Genomic DNA, 15885 nt, shown 5'->3' with positions numbered 1-15885 from the left:
CCACAGTAAAACGAGTCCTATATTGTCATAACCTGAAAGGCCGCTCAGCAAGGAAGAAGCCACTGCTCCAAAACCGCCATAAAAAAGCCAGACTACAGTTTGCAACTGCACATGGGGACAAAGATCTTACTTTTTGGAGAAATGTCCTCTGATAAAAAAAAAATAGAACTGTTTGGCCATAATGACCATCATTATGTTTGGAGGAAAAAGAGGGAGGATTGCAAACTGAAGAACACCATCCCAACCACGAAGCACGGGGGTGGCAGCATTATGCTGTGGGGGTGCTTTACTGCAGGAGGGAATGGTGCACTTCACAAAATAGATGGCTTCATGAGGAAGGAAAATTCTATGGATATATTGAAGCAACATATCAAGACATCATTCAGGAAGTTAAAGCTTGGTCGCAAATGGGTCTTCCAAATGGACAATTACCTCAAGCATACTTCCAAATTTGTGGCAAAACGGCTTAAGGACAACAAAGTCAAGGTATTGGAGTGGCCATCACAAAGCCCTGACCTCAATTCCATAGAAAATGTATGGGCAGAACTGAAAAAGTTTGTGTGAGCAAGGAGGCCTACAAACCTGACTCCGTTACACCAACTCTGTCGGGAGGAATGGGCCAGATTTCACCGAACTTAATGTGGGAAGCTTGTAGAAGGCTGCCCAAAATGTTTGACCCAAGTTAAACAATTTAAAGACAATGCTACCAAATACAAATTGAGTGTCTGACCCACTGGGAATGTGATGAAAGAAATAAAAGCTGAAATAAATCACTCTCTCTACTATTATTCTGACATTTCAAATTCTTAAAATAAATTGCTGACCCTAACTGACCTAAGACAGGGAATTTTTACAATGATTAAATGTCAGGAATTGTGAAAAACTGAGTTTAAATGTATTTGGCTAAGGTCTATGTAAACTTCCGACTTCAATTGCCAAATCAGAATGTTGCCTCAACACCGCCAGGTCAGGAATTGACCTTCTTGATCAAAGACAGAGGAGAGCTGCAATCCATCTCTTTGCACGGAAACAAAAAAAAAAGTTTGCCTGTCTTGTGAGACACTTTTACAACCCATTACACAACAACTCTAAACAGCTGATTTATGACCGCTCCTGGATCCTTGTGCTCCGTTCCTGGAATGTAGGGAATTTTAAAGACCCCTCCTCTGCTTGTCCCCGTCCGCACGCAGACAAACGGAGCAGGCGCCTGGTTGAGTGCTCTCCCACCAGTGCTCCCACCGCAGGGCAGTGAAGCAGAACGTAAAGAATGCCAGAAGATGAGAAAGAAATCTATTCTGTTCTTCTCTTTTTTTCCCACTCTCTCGTGTCTGTTTCCGTTTCGCATCTCTTCTCAGGCCTTCTCGCTTTTTTTGCTCGTCTTTCTCACTTTCCAAGTGTACTGTACTGTGTAGGCCTATCGTCTTCACTTTGAGTTCCTCCATCTTTTACTCTCAAACCTCAGTCATTTTCTCTGAAATATACTGTATCATACCATCAATGATACAACTGCACAATCACATATTATTTCACTCTTTTGAAAAAAGTAGAGGGAAATAGGACACATTTTTATTTATTAATGCCATTTAATAAAAACACAAGTACTGTATATTATGCATAGGATTCTTTGTAGTTTTGTTAATAAAATGGTCATGTGACAAACAAAACAGTGCCTTGATAAACATGTTAAAAGTCACACAAGATGCATTATATTTACAGAGAAACAGGGCTTTAGATTGTGTATCAAAGCAACCTTTTTTTTATCTACAGCAAAAGCCAGGAAAAGAACACTAAACTACCCTTTAATCTTAATTTAATTGCAAAATAAAAGGCACAATGGTTTTGGTTTAGTAGTAATTCAATAGCACATGCATCTCCTAATACTGGTGGCACAACGCACAAACAATAAAAGCATTGAGACTTCCAAGAAGCTAAATTAGAAACTTATTTTGAAAATAAGGACATAAAGCAGCGCTCCACATGCCATGGACTGTATCTTGACAGGTTTGTGAGACCTTTCTCATACTTCTCTCAAGTTCTGTATTTCCCTTTCGCCTCTTCAGCTTTGGCATTGCTCAAGGTCTGCTCTTTGCCTTGGGGTCACCCATGATGTTGAGTACATCATCAAGAATGGAGGGGCCCAAATCGAGTTCAAGTGACAGAAGAGACCCGGTGATGTGGGAGATTGAATACTGTGACACGCTCTTGTCCTTGGAGAACTCAAAGTCAAAGTCGCAAAGGCGCCCCTCGTCCACCCCGCTGTCCCTGTCCACCCAGTCTCCATTGCAATCAGAGAGCTTTTTCTCGAAGCGGAGGGTAATGTCATTGTTAAAGCTTCTAAAGCCATTGCGGTTGTCATTGCCGCTGAAGCCTTCGTTACTATTGAAGATGCCATTGCTGTTTTCATTGAAGACACCATTACCATTGCTGTTGCCATTGATGTAATAGGTAGGTGAAGGCTTTTCATACCCGTTTTCACCATTGTGCTTTTTATGATTACTTTTGGAGACTTTCTTTGTCTTTGGCTTCTCTGGTTTCTCTATCAGATCCAGCAGGACGTCTGGTTTGGTTGTGACTTCTGTCGGATGTCTGGTCGGGTCGCTGCTGAAGACCTCGATGGAACGCAACAGGGTTTCAATCTCCAGGATGTCAGCCCCGTCTGGGCTCCCCAGGGGAGAGGTAGGGATCCGCCCTACCATGCACACCAGGGGGTCCATAGCGGGCATAGAGAACACAGCGGTGGAGAGGTGGGGTAGGGTGAGGGCCTGGCAACCCCCAATTGAAGGGAGCGAGATGGCGTTTTTTAGAACGGGAGAGGGTGTCTCAGGAAACTGGGCATCAGATGCGCTGTTGGCCCGCAGGAACTCGTTGTGGATGCTGTACTGCGGACGGAACACCTCACCTTTCCCAGGCAGGAGCTCAAACTTTCCCTGGAGGAAGGACATGTCCCCGAAGGCGTCCCTCTCACCGCCTTTTCCGATGTGGATGGTGTGGCGGAAGTCCCCCAGCGGTGGGCTGATCATGTCTGGGGACAGGATGTCTCTCAGACGACACTTCTTGCCTTTCTTGCTATTTTTGGACTTCAGGTAGATGGGTGCTTTGGCAGGCATGGTGGTCACTGTTGAATAGAGCTGAGAGATAAAGGACAAAGAGGAGGACTATCCTGGAACTTTAGGATTGGTGAAGAACTTCACACTGAACACAAGGTCTCCCTGGGGAGATGAGGAAATTACATTCTCAATGAAATGGCTGTGTTGTCTTGTGCTGCTCCGAAGATAGCTTTGATATTTCTGTCATTAATCAGGAAATCCAAGTTGATCAGGAGTCCAAGTTCTCACCAGTGTTGTCTATGAGGTCAACCAGACACATTTCTGAGGAAAGAAAGAGAACAAAATGTTTTTCCCCTAAACATACACAGTTTATCAGTCTATTAGTCAAATCTGGGGTATGTTGTGCCAAGATGCTTGAGCCAATGTTACATTTTACATTCCAATAGAATGTTTATACATAGACATTTCTCCAACTTCTTCCCTAGAATCCCAACTGGTCTGTCAGTGATGATCTACACTTCATGTCAATCCCCATTCAAATAACAATATAAAGTTACTTACACAAGACGACAAAATAAATCGTGGACACACACGGAATGTCTTCATCCCCAGTTCCCCTCATCCCCCTGCATTTAGAGAGCATAAAGGCCATATGAGATTTGAGGGCAAGGCCTGGTGAACTGAAGCCCAGGCTCAGGCCCATCTGCTCAGGTCCTTACGAGACCCCCCCCAAGGCTGCCTCCTCCTACATGTGCTAATATGGAACAGCTGGACAGCAGATTGGGTGAAGAGAGGTGAGAGGGCTTTAGTAGGATCCGAGCAAGGCAGACGATGGAGGAGAGGGCTACTGCCCAGACACGTACCAAGAGGGAAAGAGGGGGGCGTTGAAGTGATGCAGAGAAAGAGGGAAGGGAGGAGTTAGGAGAACTAACGGTTGGAGGAGGGCTACAGGGGATTATTGGAGGATTTTAAAAGAGGGGGAGGCAGATGCTTATTTGTTTTTACTTTGATAGCTGGACGTTCTGTTTCAATCGTAATTTTGACTGAAATACCAGTCATCCCACTGGGCAGTCATCAGTTCAACCTCTAGTTTTGATTTACATTTGATTGTAAACTAACGTGAATTCAACATGAAATCAGCCCAAATGTTTTTACCATGTCATTGGAAAAATACAAATTGAGTGTATACCAAATACAAATTGACTGTATGTAAACTTCTGACCCACTGGTAATGTGATGAAAGAAATAAAAGCTGAAATAAATCATTCTCTGTCACATTCTGACCTTTATTTCCTTTGTTTTGTCTTTATTTAGTATGGTCAGGGCGTGAGTTGGGGTGGGCAGTCTGTTTGTTTATCTATGTTTAGGTTTCTGTTTCGGCCTAGTATGGTTCTCAATCAGAGGCAGGTGTCGTTTGTTGTCTCTGATTGAGAATCATACTTAGGTAGCCTGGGTTGGTTTGTGGGTGTTTTTTTCCGTGTGTGTGTTTGTTGCCACACGGTGCTGTTTCGTTTTTTTTGTAGATTTCACGTTATTGTTTATTGTTTTTGTTCGAGTGTTCATTTGTATTTATTAAAATATCGTCATGAACACTTACAACGCTGCATCTTGGTCCGATCCTTACTCCTCCTCGGACGAAGAGGAAATCTGCCGTTACATTCTCTCTACTATAGTTCTGACATTTCACATTCTTAAAGTTAAGTGGTGATACTAACTCACCTAAAACAGGGAATTTTTACTAGGATTAAACGTCAGGAATTGTGAAACCGAGTTTAAATGTATTTGGCAAGGTCTATGTTAACTTCCGACTTCAACTGTGTTCATGGGTATAGCTGGTAAGCATGCCCCTTTAAGAAAATGCACTGTGAGGTCAAGCGGTGCCCCATGGATTGGTGATGAGCTGAGAAATATAATGATTGAATGTTATGATGCCAAAAAAGCAGCAGATAAATCTGGCACTCTGTTTGATAAGCAAATTATTGTAAATTAAGAAATCTTGTATAGACACAAAATTGATATACTGTTGTAAAGTGTGATGGGAAAACTGTGGAGAACGTTGAATGCTATTATGGTTAGGAATTCGAACATGTCCTCCTCTTTTGTTGAATCAGAAGGTATATTAATACAAAACCACAAGACATCGCAAACTGCTTTAATTAATATTTTACAGGCAAAGTGGACAAGTTGAGGAATTCTATGATTCCAACTGATGGCTGTCACATCCTGACCATAGAAAGCCTTTATTTTCTATGGTGGAGTAGGTCAGGACGTGACTGGGGGGGTGTTCTAGTTTATTATTTCTATGTGTAGTCTAGTTTTTGTATTTCTATGTTGGCCTGGTATGATTCCCAATCAGAGGCAGCTGTCTATCGTTGTCTCTGATTGGGGATCATATTAAAGCAGCCTTTTCCCACCTGTTGTTTGTGGGATCTTGTTTTTTGTATTGTTGCTTTTGAGCCCTACAAGGCTGTACGTTCGTTTGTTTCTCTTTATTGTTTTGTTGCTGGTTCACAAATAAATTATGATGAACTCAAATCACGCTGCGCCTTGGTCTACCCATTTCGACGAGCGTTACAATGGCTCCATGTCATATACCCTTAGTGAAGGTTGGATCATGAAGGAGAGGCAATGCGTGTTTGAATTTCACCAAGTAGAAAGGGAAGAGGGGGAACGGATGCTGTTGTCTCTTTCGGATGACAATTCACCTTGTACAGATAATCTTGATGCCATATTGCTTAGAGTTACAACTTACCAAATATCTACCCCAATCTCTCATATTTTTAATAAGTGCTAAATGTATGGGGTGTGCCCAGAAGTCTGGAAAGAGTCCAAGGCTATTCCACTACCTAAGGATAAAACATCTGCATTCACTGGTCCTAATAATCATCCTTTAAACTTGCTGCCTGTGTCAAGTAAATTATTGGAAAACATTGCATCTGTACAAATCAAGGAAGCTGCCTAGGCCCACTTCTCTACTCTAGCTTTACTAATGATTTACCTTCAGTATTGAACAAAGCAAGAGTGGTCATGTATGCTGATGACTCTACAATATTTATCGCAGCATCAGAATATAAGGAGCTAACAGATGTACTGAGTAGTGAACTAAGAATGGTGTCAGAGTGGGTTGATATGAACAAATTGGTGTTTATAAAACTAAATGTATTGAGTTCAAAATATATGCTTGCTGATGATCCCCAATTTAAATATGCTTGATGATGATCCCCAACTTGCTGATGATCCCCAAGTGAAAAAAATGAAACTACTAGTTGTCATGTTGGACGCAGCTTTATCGTGGGCAGAACACATAAATAACATTAAGATAGGTACGGGAATTTCTGTTTCAAGTAAATGTTCAGATTATGTAACATCTAGCACTCGGAATCAGGTGATTCAATCCCTGGTCCTATCACACTTTGAGTACTGTCCAGTTATATGGTCGTCTGCAGCAAAAATATATATAAAAAGCTCAAAATTGCTCAAAACAGGGCTGCCAGATTACCTCTTCATTGCTCTATCCATATGAATATTATCCAAATGCGTCACAATCTCTCATGGCTTCACGTTGAAAACAAATGAATATCCAGTATTCTGATTTTCTTTGGGAATGTTATATTTTAAAAAAAAGACAGTATTTTTCAGGCCAGTTAGTACATACTAGCAACACGCATAACCACCAAACTAGACAGGTAAATTCAGGGCATCTAAGACAACCCAAGCCAAGGACAAATCACCTTAAATCTACAGTTTTATATAGAGTCATAGCTGAATGGAACCCTTTACCAATCCATATTCCTAAATCCACCTTCGAGAATCTTTTTAAGAACATCTAATGTGATAAACCATATGACTGGACAGGAAATAGAAAGCATCAACTGAATGTTAAATGTGTTTACTGTCAGGTATTTTAATCGTCTGTGTTGTCTACTTGTTAAATGTTTGTAAAGTATTCATTTGTAATTGTTTGTAATATCTTATTAATTGGTGTTGGACCCCAGGACGATTAGCTAATGTTACGGCGTCAGCTAATGGGGATCCTAATACAAATTCACAAATTCACATTTATCCATGGTACATGTTTAGTGGGGACAGCCATGGACACTTGGCATGGTGTTTATCTGGGCTGCAGACCGGATACCTGTATAACTGTGAAGACGACAGACACAGTAGTGTTTTTCAACCAGAGGCATTTGGTGCCGAGACTAAATGAAGGATAATATCACCGTTGCCCATCTAAATGATAACATCAGTGTTTCCTGTACTAAAAATAATTTGACTTCCCATTGAGTGAACAAAATTGGCATCTGCATTTCCCATGACACCGCTACATTTTTAAGTCTAATATAGCAATGGTCATACATACATTATTATTGGAAGACCTACTTACTCAAACAATACAAAACCAAAGTGCCAAAAAACGGAACATATGGTAGGCTAAATGAAGTGGTTCAGAGAATGTCCTCACTTGGGCATTACAACACAAATAAATTGACAAGCAGGGTGGAAGGATGCAGAATATGTGTGAGTGGGTCTGAATGGCAACACCGCTCTCTTAAGGGGCCTTGTGCATGTTAGTGTTGGAGTGAGTGTAAGTGTTTGTATGAGGTGCTTGACTGGGCTCAGGAGAGATAGCAAGAAGGTTTGAACACGCGCCATGTGTTTGTTCGCTGTGCGTCTGACAGGGAGAGATTGAGAAAGAGAGAAAGAGGAATAACAGACCGCTTAAAAGAGTCCTGCAGTGTTTCTTTTTTAATGGGACAGAAAAGAAAACAAAGATCCCCTGCCTCGCATAGCATCTGACTCCTTTTCCCGTCTCCCTCTCTCTCTCTCTCTTCCTCTCTCCGTACTGCTCTTTCTCAGTTGACCTTGACAGCTAAGGCCCACTGCGGCTGGGTTCCGATAGGAAGTCGGAGAAAAGCAAACCTCCAAATCCTAAACCCTTCCTCTCATGGGCTCCTTCCAATGTATGTACTCTGTGCTGTGACTGCAGCCGCGTTACCTGCCTTATAATACCTTCCCAAACTGCAGACGGTCACTGGCTTAGGCAGCTACAGTCTGACACACGTATTGATTATTGGACTGCCCTAGCATCAGAGCCAGACCACCTGCTGGGTCTGTGCGGATGGAATACAGATCCGCTATTCTCAAGTGTCATGGGAAATCCATAGCATTATGATGGATGACTGTGTTTTTTGTTGCTGTTGTAATCAGCTGTATAGTCCCTATATAGATTTCCTCATCCTAGCCAAATTCCCTCTAGTCCAGAGATGGGGAATTTGGCTCGGGTGGAAGATTTCTACAGAGTTATGCTATTGATAGTATAGCTAGAGAGACATCCGATAGCATAGAGAGACATCCGTTATGCATCTAAATCAAGGTCAACAGCCGTTGCCCATGAAATGTCAGCTGGTGTACAGAAAGCGGATGACCTTCAAACGGATCATTCTGGTGGCGGAATGGAGTTTGGCTGCATTTGGCAGGCATGATTGGAATGTCAGAGGCCACTAGTTAATTAAAAAGGAAGTGGTATTCAGCTCAGTCAGCTAACTCTGTTTTTCTGAGAGGATAACTAATAGCGGACGCCAACTGTTATAAATATATATATATATATGACACATGGCGTATGTACTGATATCCAAAACAATGCTTGATTCAACACAGAGTTTTTCCAATGTGAAATTATTATACAAAACTCTTGCAACCGACGGAATGTTATATATATGAAGCATACGACAATTTCAGCTCTGCAGATGTTGCTAAGAGTATCAGAGGGCTGGGTTTAAAAAGCTCATGATCGGCAAGTTATTACTGGAAACACTATATACATGTCTAAGTACTAACTATCCAAAATGTGTGTGTATATAAAAAACTATGTGTACTGTACTGTAACTGTGCAAAAAAAAAGCATGTATGTAAATGTGTGTATGTATATAAAAAAAAAACAAAGAGGGGATAATATTTATATATTTTTTATTAAAAATGTTATTCTGACAGGATAACTAATAGAGGACGCAAGCTGTATAAAAAGCAAAAAATATCTGATATAAATATTTAAACTGGAACTTTTACTGGTTGTGAAATTGTTGAGGAGGTGCGTACTGGTCTAACTCCTACTCAAGACCAGATTCACACTGTACTTTTGGACCGGAGCCCAAGAGGAGCAGCGAAAGCAGCGAATGTTCGTTGCCAGCCCTGGGCCCGCCGCGACGCCACTGCAGAATGCGGTCAAGGGTTTTCATTTACACCTCCGGGGAAGGAGGGGAGGGGTGGGGGGCGATCTGCTGGCGCCTTCCTCCCAAGTGGTTGCTGAGCACCGGTCCAATCATCGAGAGTGGCGAATAAAGCTAATGTGTCATTGGGTCGGCTGTATGTATCTGTGCAGGCATGATGGGGGAGCTGGAGCCGTTCCAGCCTCTAAGGACAGCATTGGGTTCGTTACAGACATGGGGAGTTCCATGTAATGCAAAGCAAGGTCCAGTTAAGGGGATTAGCTATTGTAAGCAGAGAGGGTTGTAGTAGACTAGGGAAGCGCTGAGGGTTTTGGGTAATGGACAGATGATTTTGGATGAGGGCCGTGGGGTCCGGTTATGGACAACCGTCTCTCATCTCTTCACAACCGGCTGTTTTGACTATCCCCGTCAGCTTATTATTAGAGCTTGTGTAAGTAAGTGTGCTGTATTCTAAACAAGTGCCCATGATGACACTTTATAGTTTGTTCTCACTGTACACAGAAATGAACCTAGAAAGGCCTACATTAAGCATTGAAGCAGCACACACTTCGGCTCACAATTTGACCTATTTTATCCATTACCGTTCTTCAAAAAAAAGGAACCATCACAATCCTTCCTTCAAGCAAATGTTTGTCTCATACTAGCATTAGTGGGATATTAAGGTTTTTAGGGATTCCATGGTCGCTGAACATGAACATATGGTTTTGTAAAAACACAGTTATATTTTGATGTACTGTATGTATGTTGGGCTAGGAGGTTATAGCCCGTGTTCATATTTTAAACTCTAACCTTTAACCCCTTAAATTCTGACATGACCATGAATAGATTGTCCCCTTTCTTTTCGCCCGCAATTTAAAAAAGAACTAGGGCATACCACCGCAGAGGGTAATGGTAGCCCTAAGAAGACTTGGTCTGAGCTGTTTCTGTTACATAAAGAAACCTCAATTACAGGCAGTTGTTCCTCTTGGGGCCTGGATGTGGCTGTGGTGGGAGTGTAATAGAATGGCAGGGTGGTGTGTTTGTTCTGTCTGATTCTCCCCTCCTCTGTAACTCCCCACCCCAGCTGTCAGCGTTTACCCCCCGTGCCACCCGCTAGCGTGGGTTCTGCCCAGTTGTCCTTGGCAGGGCCGGGCAGGAAACCATATCAAAGCAGAAAAGACATGAAGGGAATGACAACACAACCACTCACTGGCAATGCGATGAGTGCAGTCTGATGAGCCACTCCAAAAACCCCTCAAAAAACCTTGCGAGAACCTAAAAATAAAATCTGTTCACTCGGGAGATTAACGCAAAGCTCAACATGTCAGAAGTGTGTTGCCTGGCTTAAAATGTCCCCTCTAGGAAAGAAAGAAGTGGTGTCAGGTTTCCCCGAACTGCTCACCCCTTGTAATGTAAAATACCCCTGCACTCTTTATATCCATAACTGAACACTAATTATCACATTCAACAGTGTTGAACCACAGAGACACACGCTAACAGCAACATTGTCCCTTTGAATACTTAGTCTCATTGAAGGTTTTACCATAATGTACCAAATCACTGTACATGATGCGATGCCAGAGATATTCTACACCCATTACACACTAACAAGTCTTAAACATTGCTCACCCTTTCCCTCACCTTGTGTAATTCCTGGGATAAGCTCCTGGTTCCTGCCAAAAGGTGTCCACTGCCCTCCTGAAGGTCTGCAGTCCTAGTGCTGACTGCTAAAGAGGTGTGTGTGGCGTGTGGTTCCCAAACTCACTGGGTCAGACTGACTACTGTCTCTGCCCTGGGGCCACCCTGCTCTCGCCACTTGCTCTCGGGAGGGATGTCTGCCGGACAGCTGTTTTTGGAATTCCTCTCAGGTTCGATCTAGCTATTCCACTCTGGAGCTGTAGTCTCCTCCTCCTAACCATCTCTCACCGCTGCCTACAGCACCGGTGTCTGTCTGTCTGCTCCCCTAGCCACAGCTTGAGGCGGTTTTGAACGGGTGAGTGAGATCCTCTCCTTTTCCCTGGTGTGTCTCTTGCTCTCTCTTCCGTCAGCGGGCAGCTATCTGCTGGGGTGGAGAGAGGTCAGGCTGAGGGTGAGGTCTGGCGCTCTGGAGGTCTGCTCAGCAGCTGGTTGGAGGATCAGTATGCTGCCTCTGCTGCTGCGCTGGACGTCCCTCCTTTCCCGAAACAGTGCTGTTTTAAACGGTCTGTTCTCTGCCTCTCTCTCTCTCTCTCTCTCTCTCTCTTTTGCTCTCTCACTCAGTTTCCCACTCTCTCCTCTCCCTCTCTCCTCTTTACTCTCTCTGCCTTGATCTGATCCAATCTGTTCTGTAAACCTAGTGGGCATACAGCAGACACTGTATTCAAGGTCTCGCTCTCATAAAATACATTGAGGCACTCATTCTCCCACCATTTCCCTTGACTATTTTCAGACCGGCACATTCATTCACATTCTGGCTCGCTCCTTTGTACCGCATAGCACAGTATGCTTTATGTTCTTCCAAACGTTTTCTCTGTTTCCTACATGGTTGAGGAGGCTAAATCCTACAGGACTCTGCGGGACTGCAGTGATCCAGAGGACAGTTATTAATTGGCTACCAGACAACACATGACATACTTTTGTTAAACTGCTCCCCTGGTGGGATCCCCATATACCCAATTGAAATGTGTGTGTGTGTTTTATTGTCCCTTTTCACAGTGGCTAGGTGAAAAGGACAATGATGTTCACATAATCTTCTTGTCGCATTGTAAACCCTCTAACCTGATGCCCTCAAGGACATAGGGAAACTGTGCTTCACAAATTAAGAGGTATTTTGCAGCGCTCTGCTGCTATTCTTGCCCCCAAAAAACGATCACCTTGGTAACCACTGCTGCTCTGTTGTGACGTTGGGGGGGGGTTAGAGAGAGAATGAGAGGAGGAGAGAGACGGGGGATAAAGAGTGAGTGATAGCCGCCTCCTGTTTATGCCTGTGTTTATGTTGGGGGAAAGTAGTGAGTGGGTGTCCTCACATGTCCAAATTCTATACTAAGAGTAATCCTGTCATGTTCAATGTAGGACAGATCACAAAATTCCCACTCCTCCGCTCAAGTAAATTTGACATTGATAACTCACTCGCCCTAATCAAATCAAATAACATTAGTCACATGCGCCGAATACAGCAGCTGTAGACCTTACAGTGAAATGCTTACTTACAAGCCCTTACCACTTATTTTTCTTAACTTAAAAAAAAAGTTAAATAGCAGCAGTAAAATAACAGTAGTGAGGCTATATACAGGGGGTACCGGTACAGAGTCAATGTGCGGGGGCACCGGTTAATCGAGGTAATTGAGGTAATATGTACATGTTTGTAGAGTTAAAGTAACTATGCATAGATAAATACCAGAGAGTAACACTAGCATAAAAGAGGGGGACAATGCAAATACTATGGGTAGCCATTTAATTAGCTGTTCAGGAGTCTTATGGCTTGGGGGTAGAAGCTGTTAATAAGTCTTTTGGACCTAGACTTGGTGCTCCGGTACCGTTTACCATGCGCTAGCAGAGAGAACAGTCTATGACTAGGGTGGCTGGAGTCTTTGACAACTTTTAGGGCCTTCCTCTGACACTGCCTGGTATAGAGATCCTGGCAAGCAGGAAGCTTGGCCCCAGTGATGTACTGGGCCGTTCGCACTACCCTTTGTGGTGCCTTGTGGTCGGAGGCCGAGCAGTTGCCATACTAGGCAGTGTTGCAACCCGTCAGGATGCTTTCGATGATGCAGCTGTAGAACTTTGAGGATCTGAGGACCCATGCTAAATCTTTTCAGTCTCCTGAGGTGGAATAGCCTTTGTCGTGCCCTCTTCACGACTGTCTTGGTGTGTTTGGACCATGATAGTTTGTTGGTGAAATGGACACCAAGGAACGTGAAGCTCTCAACCTGCTCCACTACTGTTGTGTCGCCGGCAAACTTAATGATTGTGTTGGGGTCATGCCTGGCCATGCAGTCATGGATGAACAGGAAGTACAGGAGGGGACTGAGCACACACTCCTGAGGGTCCCTGTGGCAGATCAGCGTGGCATATGTTTTGTTCCCTACCCTTACCACCTGGGGGCGACCTGTCAGGAAGTCCAGGATCCAGTTGGAGAGGGAGGTGTTTAGTCCCAGGTTCTTAGCTTAGTGATGAGCTATGAGGGCACTATGGTGTTGAACGCTGAGCTGTAGTCAATGAATAGCATTGTCCCGTAGGTGTTCCTTTTGTCCAGGTGGGAAAGGGCAGTGTGGAGTGCAATAGAGATTGCATCATCTGTGGATCTGTTGGGGCGGTATGCAAATTGGAGTGGGTCTCGGGTTTCTGTCATAATGGTGTTGATGTAAGCCTTGACCAGCCTTTCAAAGCACTTCATTCAGTCTCAACTTCAACAGTGAAGAGGCGACTCCGGGATGCTGGCCTTCTAGGCAGAGTTCCTCTGTCCAGTGGTTGTGTTCTTTTGCCCATCTCAATCTTTTCTTTTTATTGACCAGTCTGAGATATGGCTTTTTCTTTGCAACTCTGCCTAGAAGGCCAGCAACCAGGAGTCGCCTCTTCACTGTTGACGTTGAGACTGAGGTTTTGCAGGTACTATTTAATGAAGCTGCCAGTTGAGGACTTGTGAGGCGTATGTTTCTCAAACTAGACATTCTAATGTACTTGTCCTTTTGCTCTGGTGTGCACCGGGGCCTCCCACTCCTCTTTCTATTCTGTTTTGAGTCAGTATCCATTGTTCTGTGAAGGGAGTAGTACACAGAGTTGTACGAGATCTTCAGATTCTTGGCAATTTCTCTCATGGAATAGCCTTAATTTCTCATAACAAGAATATACTGAAGAGATTCAGAAGAAAGTTCTTTGTTTCCAGCCATTTTGAGCCTGTAATCGAACCCACAAATGCTCATGCTCCAGATACTCAACTAGTCTAAAGAAGGCCAGTTTTATTGCTTCTTTAATCAGAACAACAGTTTTAAGCTGTGCTAACATAATTTCAAAAGGGTTTTCTAATGATCCAATAGCCTTTTAAAATGATAAACTTGGATTAGCTAACACAACATGCCATTGGAACACAGGAGTGATGGTTGCTGATAATGGGCCTCTGTACGCCTATGTAGATATTCCATAAAAAATCAGCCGTTTCCAGCAACAATAGTCATTTACAACATTAACAATGTATTTTTGATCAATTTGATGTTATTTTAATGGAAAAAAATGTGCTTTTCTTTCAAAAACAAGGACGTTTCTAAGTGACCCCAAACTTTTGAACGGCATTGTACGTCGTCGATATCTCTGTCTCTTTCTCCTGCGAATGACAGGTGACCGAAGAAGATCCTTCGCGTCTGACTCGTTAAAGAAAAAAAATCTTCGTCCAGTACGAGGTGAGTAATTGCTGTCCTGGTATCCAGAAGCTCTTTTCGGTCATAAGAGACTGTGGCAGAAGCATTATGTACAAAGATACAAACAAAGAGAAAAATAGCACAATTGGTTAAGACCCCGTAAAACAGCAGCCATCTCCTCCGGCGCCATTCATACGTTCATTAATCCATTTCAAGAATGCAATGATATCTTATGTGATAGATTGGGCCAGTAATAATCAGCTGTCGATAAAACAATACAAGGCTCCGTTACTGAAATTACTATAGGGACAGATTCTGTTGTAGACAGCTTACAGTTGAGCCACCCTCTATTTAAGTTAAACGGATATCATTTGGCACTATTTAAACAACACTTGTGAACACAGGCCTTTTATAATGGTGGTGTGGCTCAGGGTGATGTCACTGAGGCATACAAGTTGGCAGCACATGATCTGGGGAGGAAGAGAACACACCACTGTCTCTTCTTTAAAGGGACCGTTAAGTAGCGGAAACTACAGAGCTGTAAGGCTTGCTACTGCACCAACCAACTAAAAATAACTTTTCCCAGAAGATACACAGTCACACCACGGATGAGGGTTGCTAGACCGGACAAAATTTTGTCAGTGCATACTGCAATGATGAACTCTTCTACACATGATTTGTAATTACAAATAACATCTAGATGAGTGCATCTACTGAGTAAGGGACTACGTTATTTGTAATAAGACCTCTGTGAAAATGCTAAATATGTTACGGCTTTCTTCCGTTGAAAGAGAGTTGGACCAAAATGCAGCGTGGTAAGTTAGATACATATTTAATGATGAAGAAAAAAACTAACAAAACCTAAACAGTCTATCTTGTGCTAACACACACAGAGACATGAACAATCACCCACAAACACACAGTGAAACCCAGGCTACCTAAATACGGTTCCCAATCAGAGACACCGAGAATCACCTGACTCTGATTGAGAACCGCCTCAGGCAGCCATAGACTATGCTAGACACCCCACAAAACCCTAAGACAAAAACGCACCACAAAAACCCATGTCACACCCTGGCCTGACCAAATAAATGAAGACAAACATAATACACTACGACCAAGGCGTGACAAAATATATGTTCACATAACCATCTCTTGAACGCTTGAAAAAAACCCATTGACCCTCCTACCCAAAATAATACTTTAAACATAAAGTAGATAGAGAACATACCTACCGTTTATACCTTCACTCTTATGACAGACCAAGGTCTAGTTTCCCGATAGAGATGGAACTTAGGT

At 43.1% G+C, this 15885-nt stretch overlaps 1 protein-coding gene across 3 annotated transcripts; it reads right to left on the bottom strand.

Annotated features, from left to right (window-relative positions):
• Window positions 1–1554: 1554 nt before the first annotated feature.
• LOC112252830 (cdc42 effector protein 3) lies at window positions 1555–11479 on the bottom strand. 3 transcript variants are annotated; one of them, XM_024424475.2, is made up of 3 exons: window positions 10895–11479; window positions 3609–3673; window positions 1555–3368 (listed from the first exon to the last, which is right to left on the bottom strand). In XM_024424475.2, exon 3 carries the CDS (start codon window positions 3105–3107, stop codon window positions 2073–2075), a length of 1035 nt encoding a protein of 344 aa, XP_024280243.1. In that variant the 5' UTR covers window positions 3108–3368; window positions 3609–3673; window positions 10895–11479; the 3' UTR covers window positions 1555–2072. The 3 variants fall into 3 exon arrangements, with proteins under 3 accessions (XP_024280243.1, XP_024280244.1, XP_024280242.1); XM_024424476.2 differs by lacking the exon at window positions 3609–3673 and having other exon boundaries at window positions 10883–11479; XM_024424474.2 differs by lacking the exon at window positions 3609–3673.
• Window positions 11480–15885: the final 4406 nt, after the last annotated feature.

This window comes from Oncorhynchus tshawytscha, linkage group LG06 (assembly GCF_018296145.1).
Source record: "Oncorhynchus tshawytscha isolate Ot180627B linkage group LG06, Otsh_v2.0, whole genome shotgun sequence".
Lineage (NCBI taxonomy): Eukaryota > Metazoa > Chordata > Actinopteri > Salmoniformes > Salmonidae > Oncorhynchus > Oncorhynchus tshawytscha.
The sequence above is the reverse complement of the archived record's forward strand: the minus strand, read 5'-3'. Positions and strand labels throughout refer to the sequence as shown.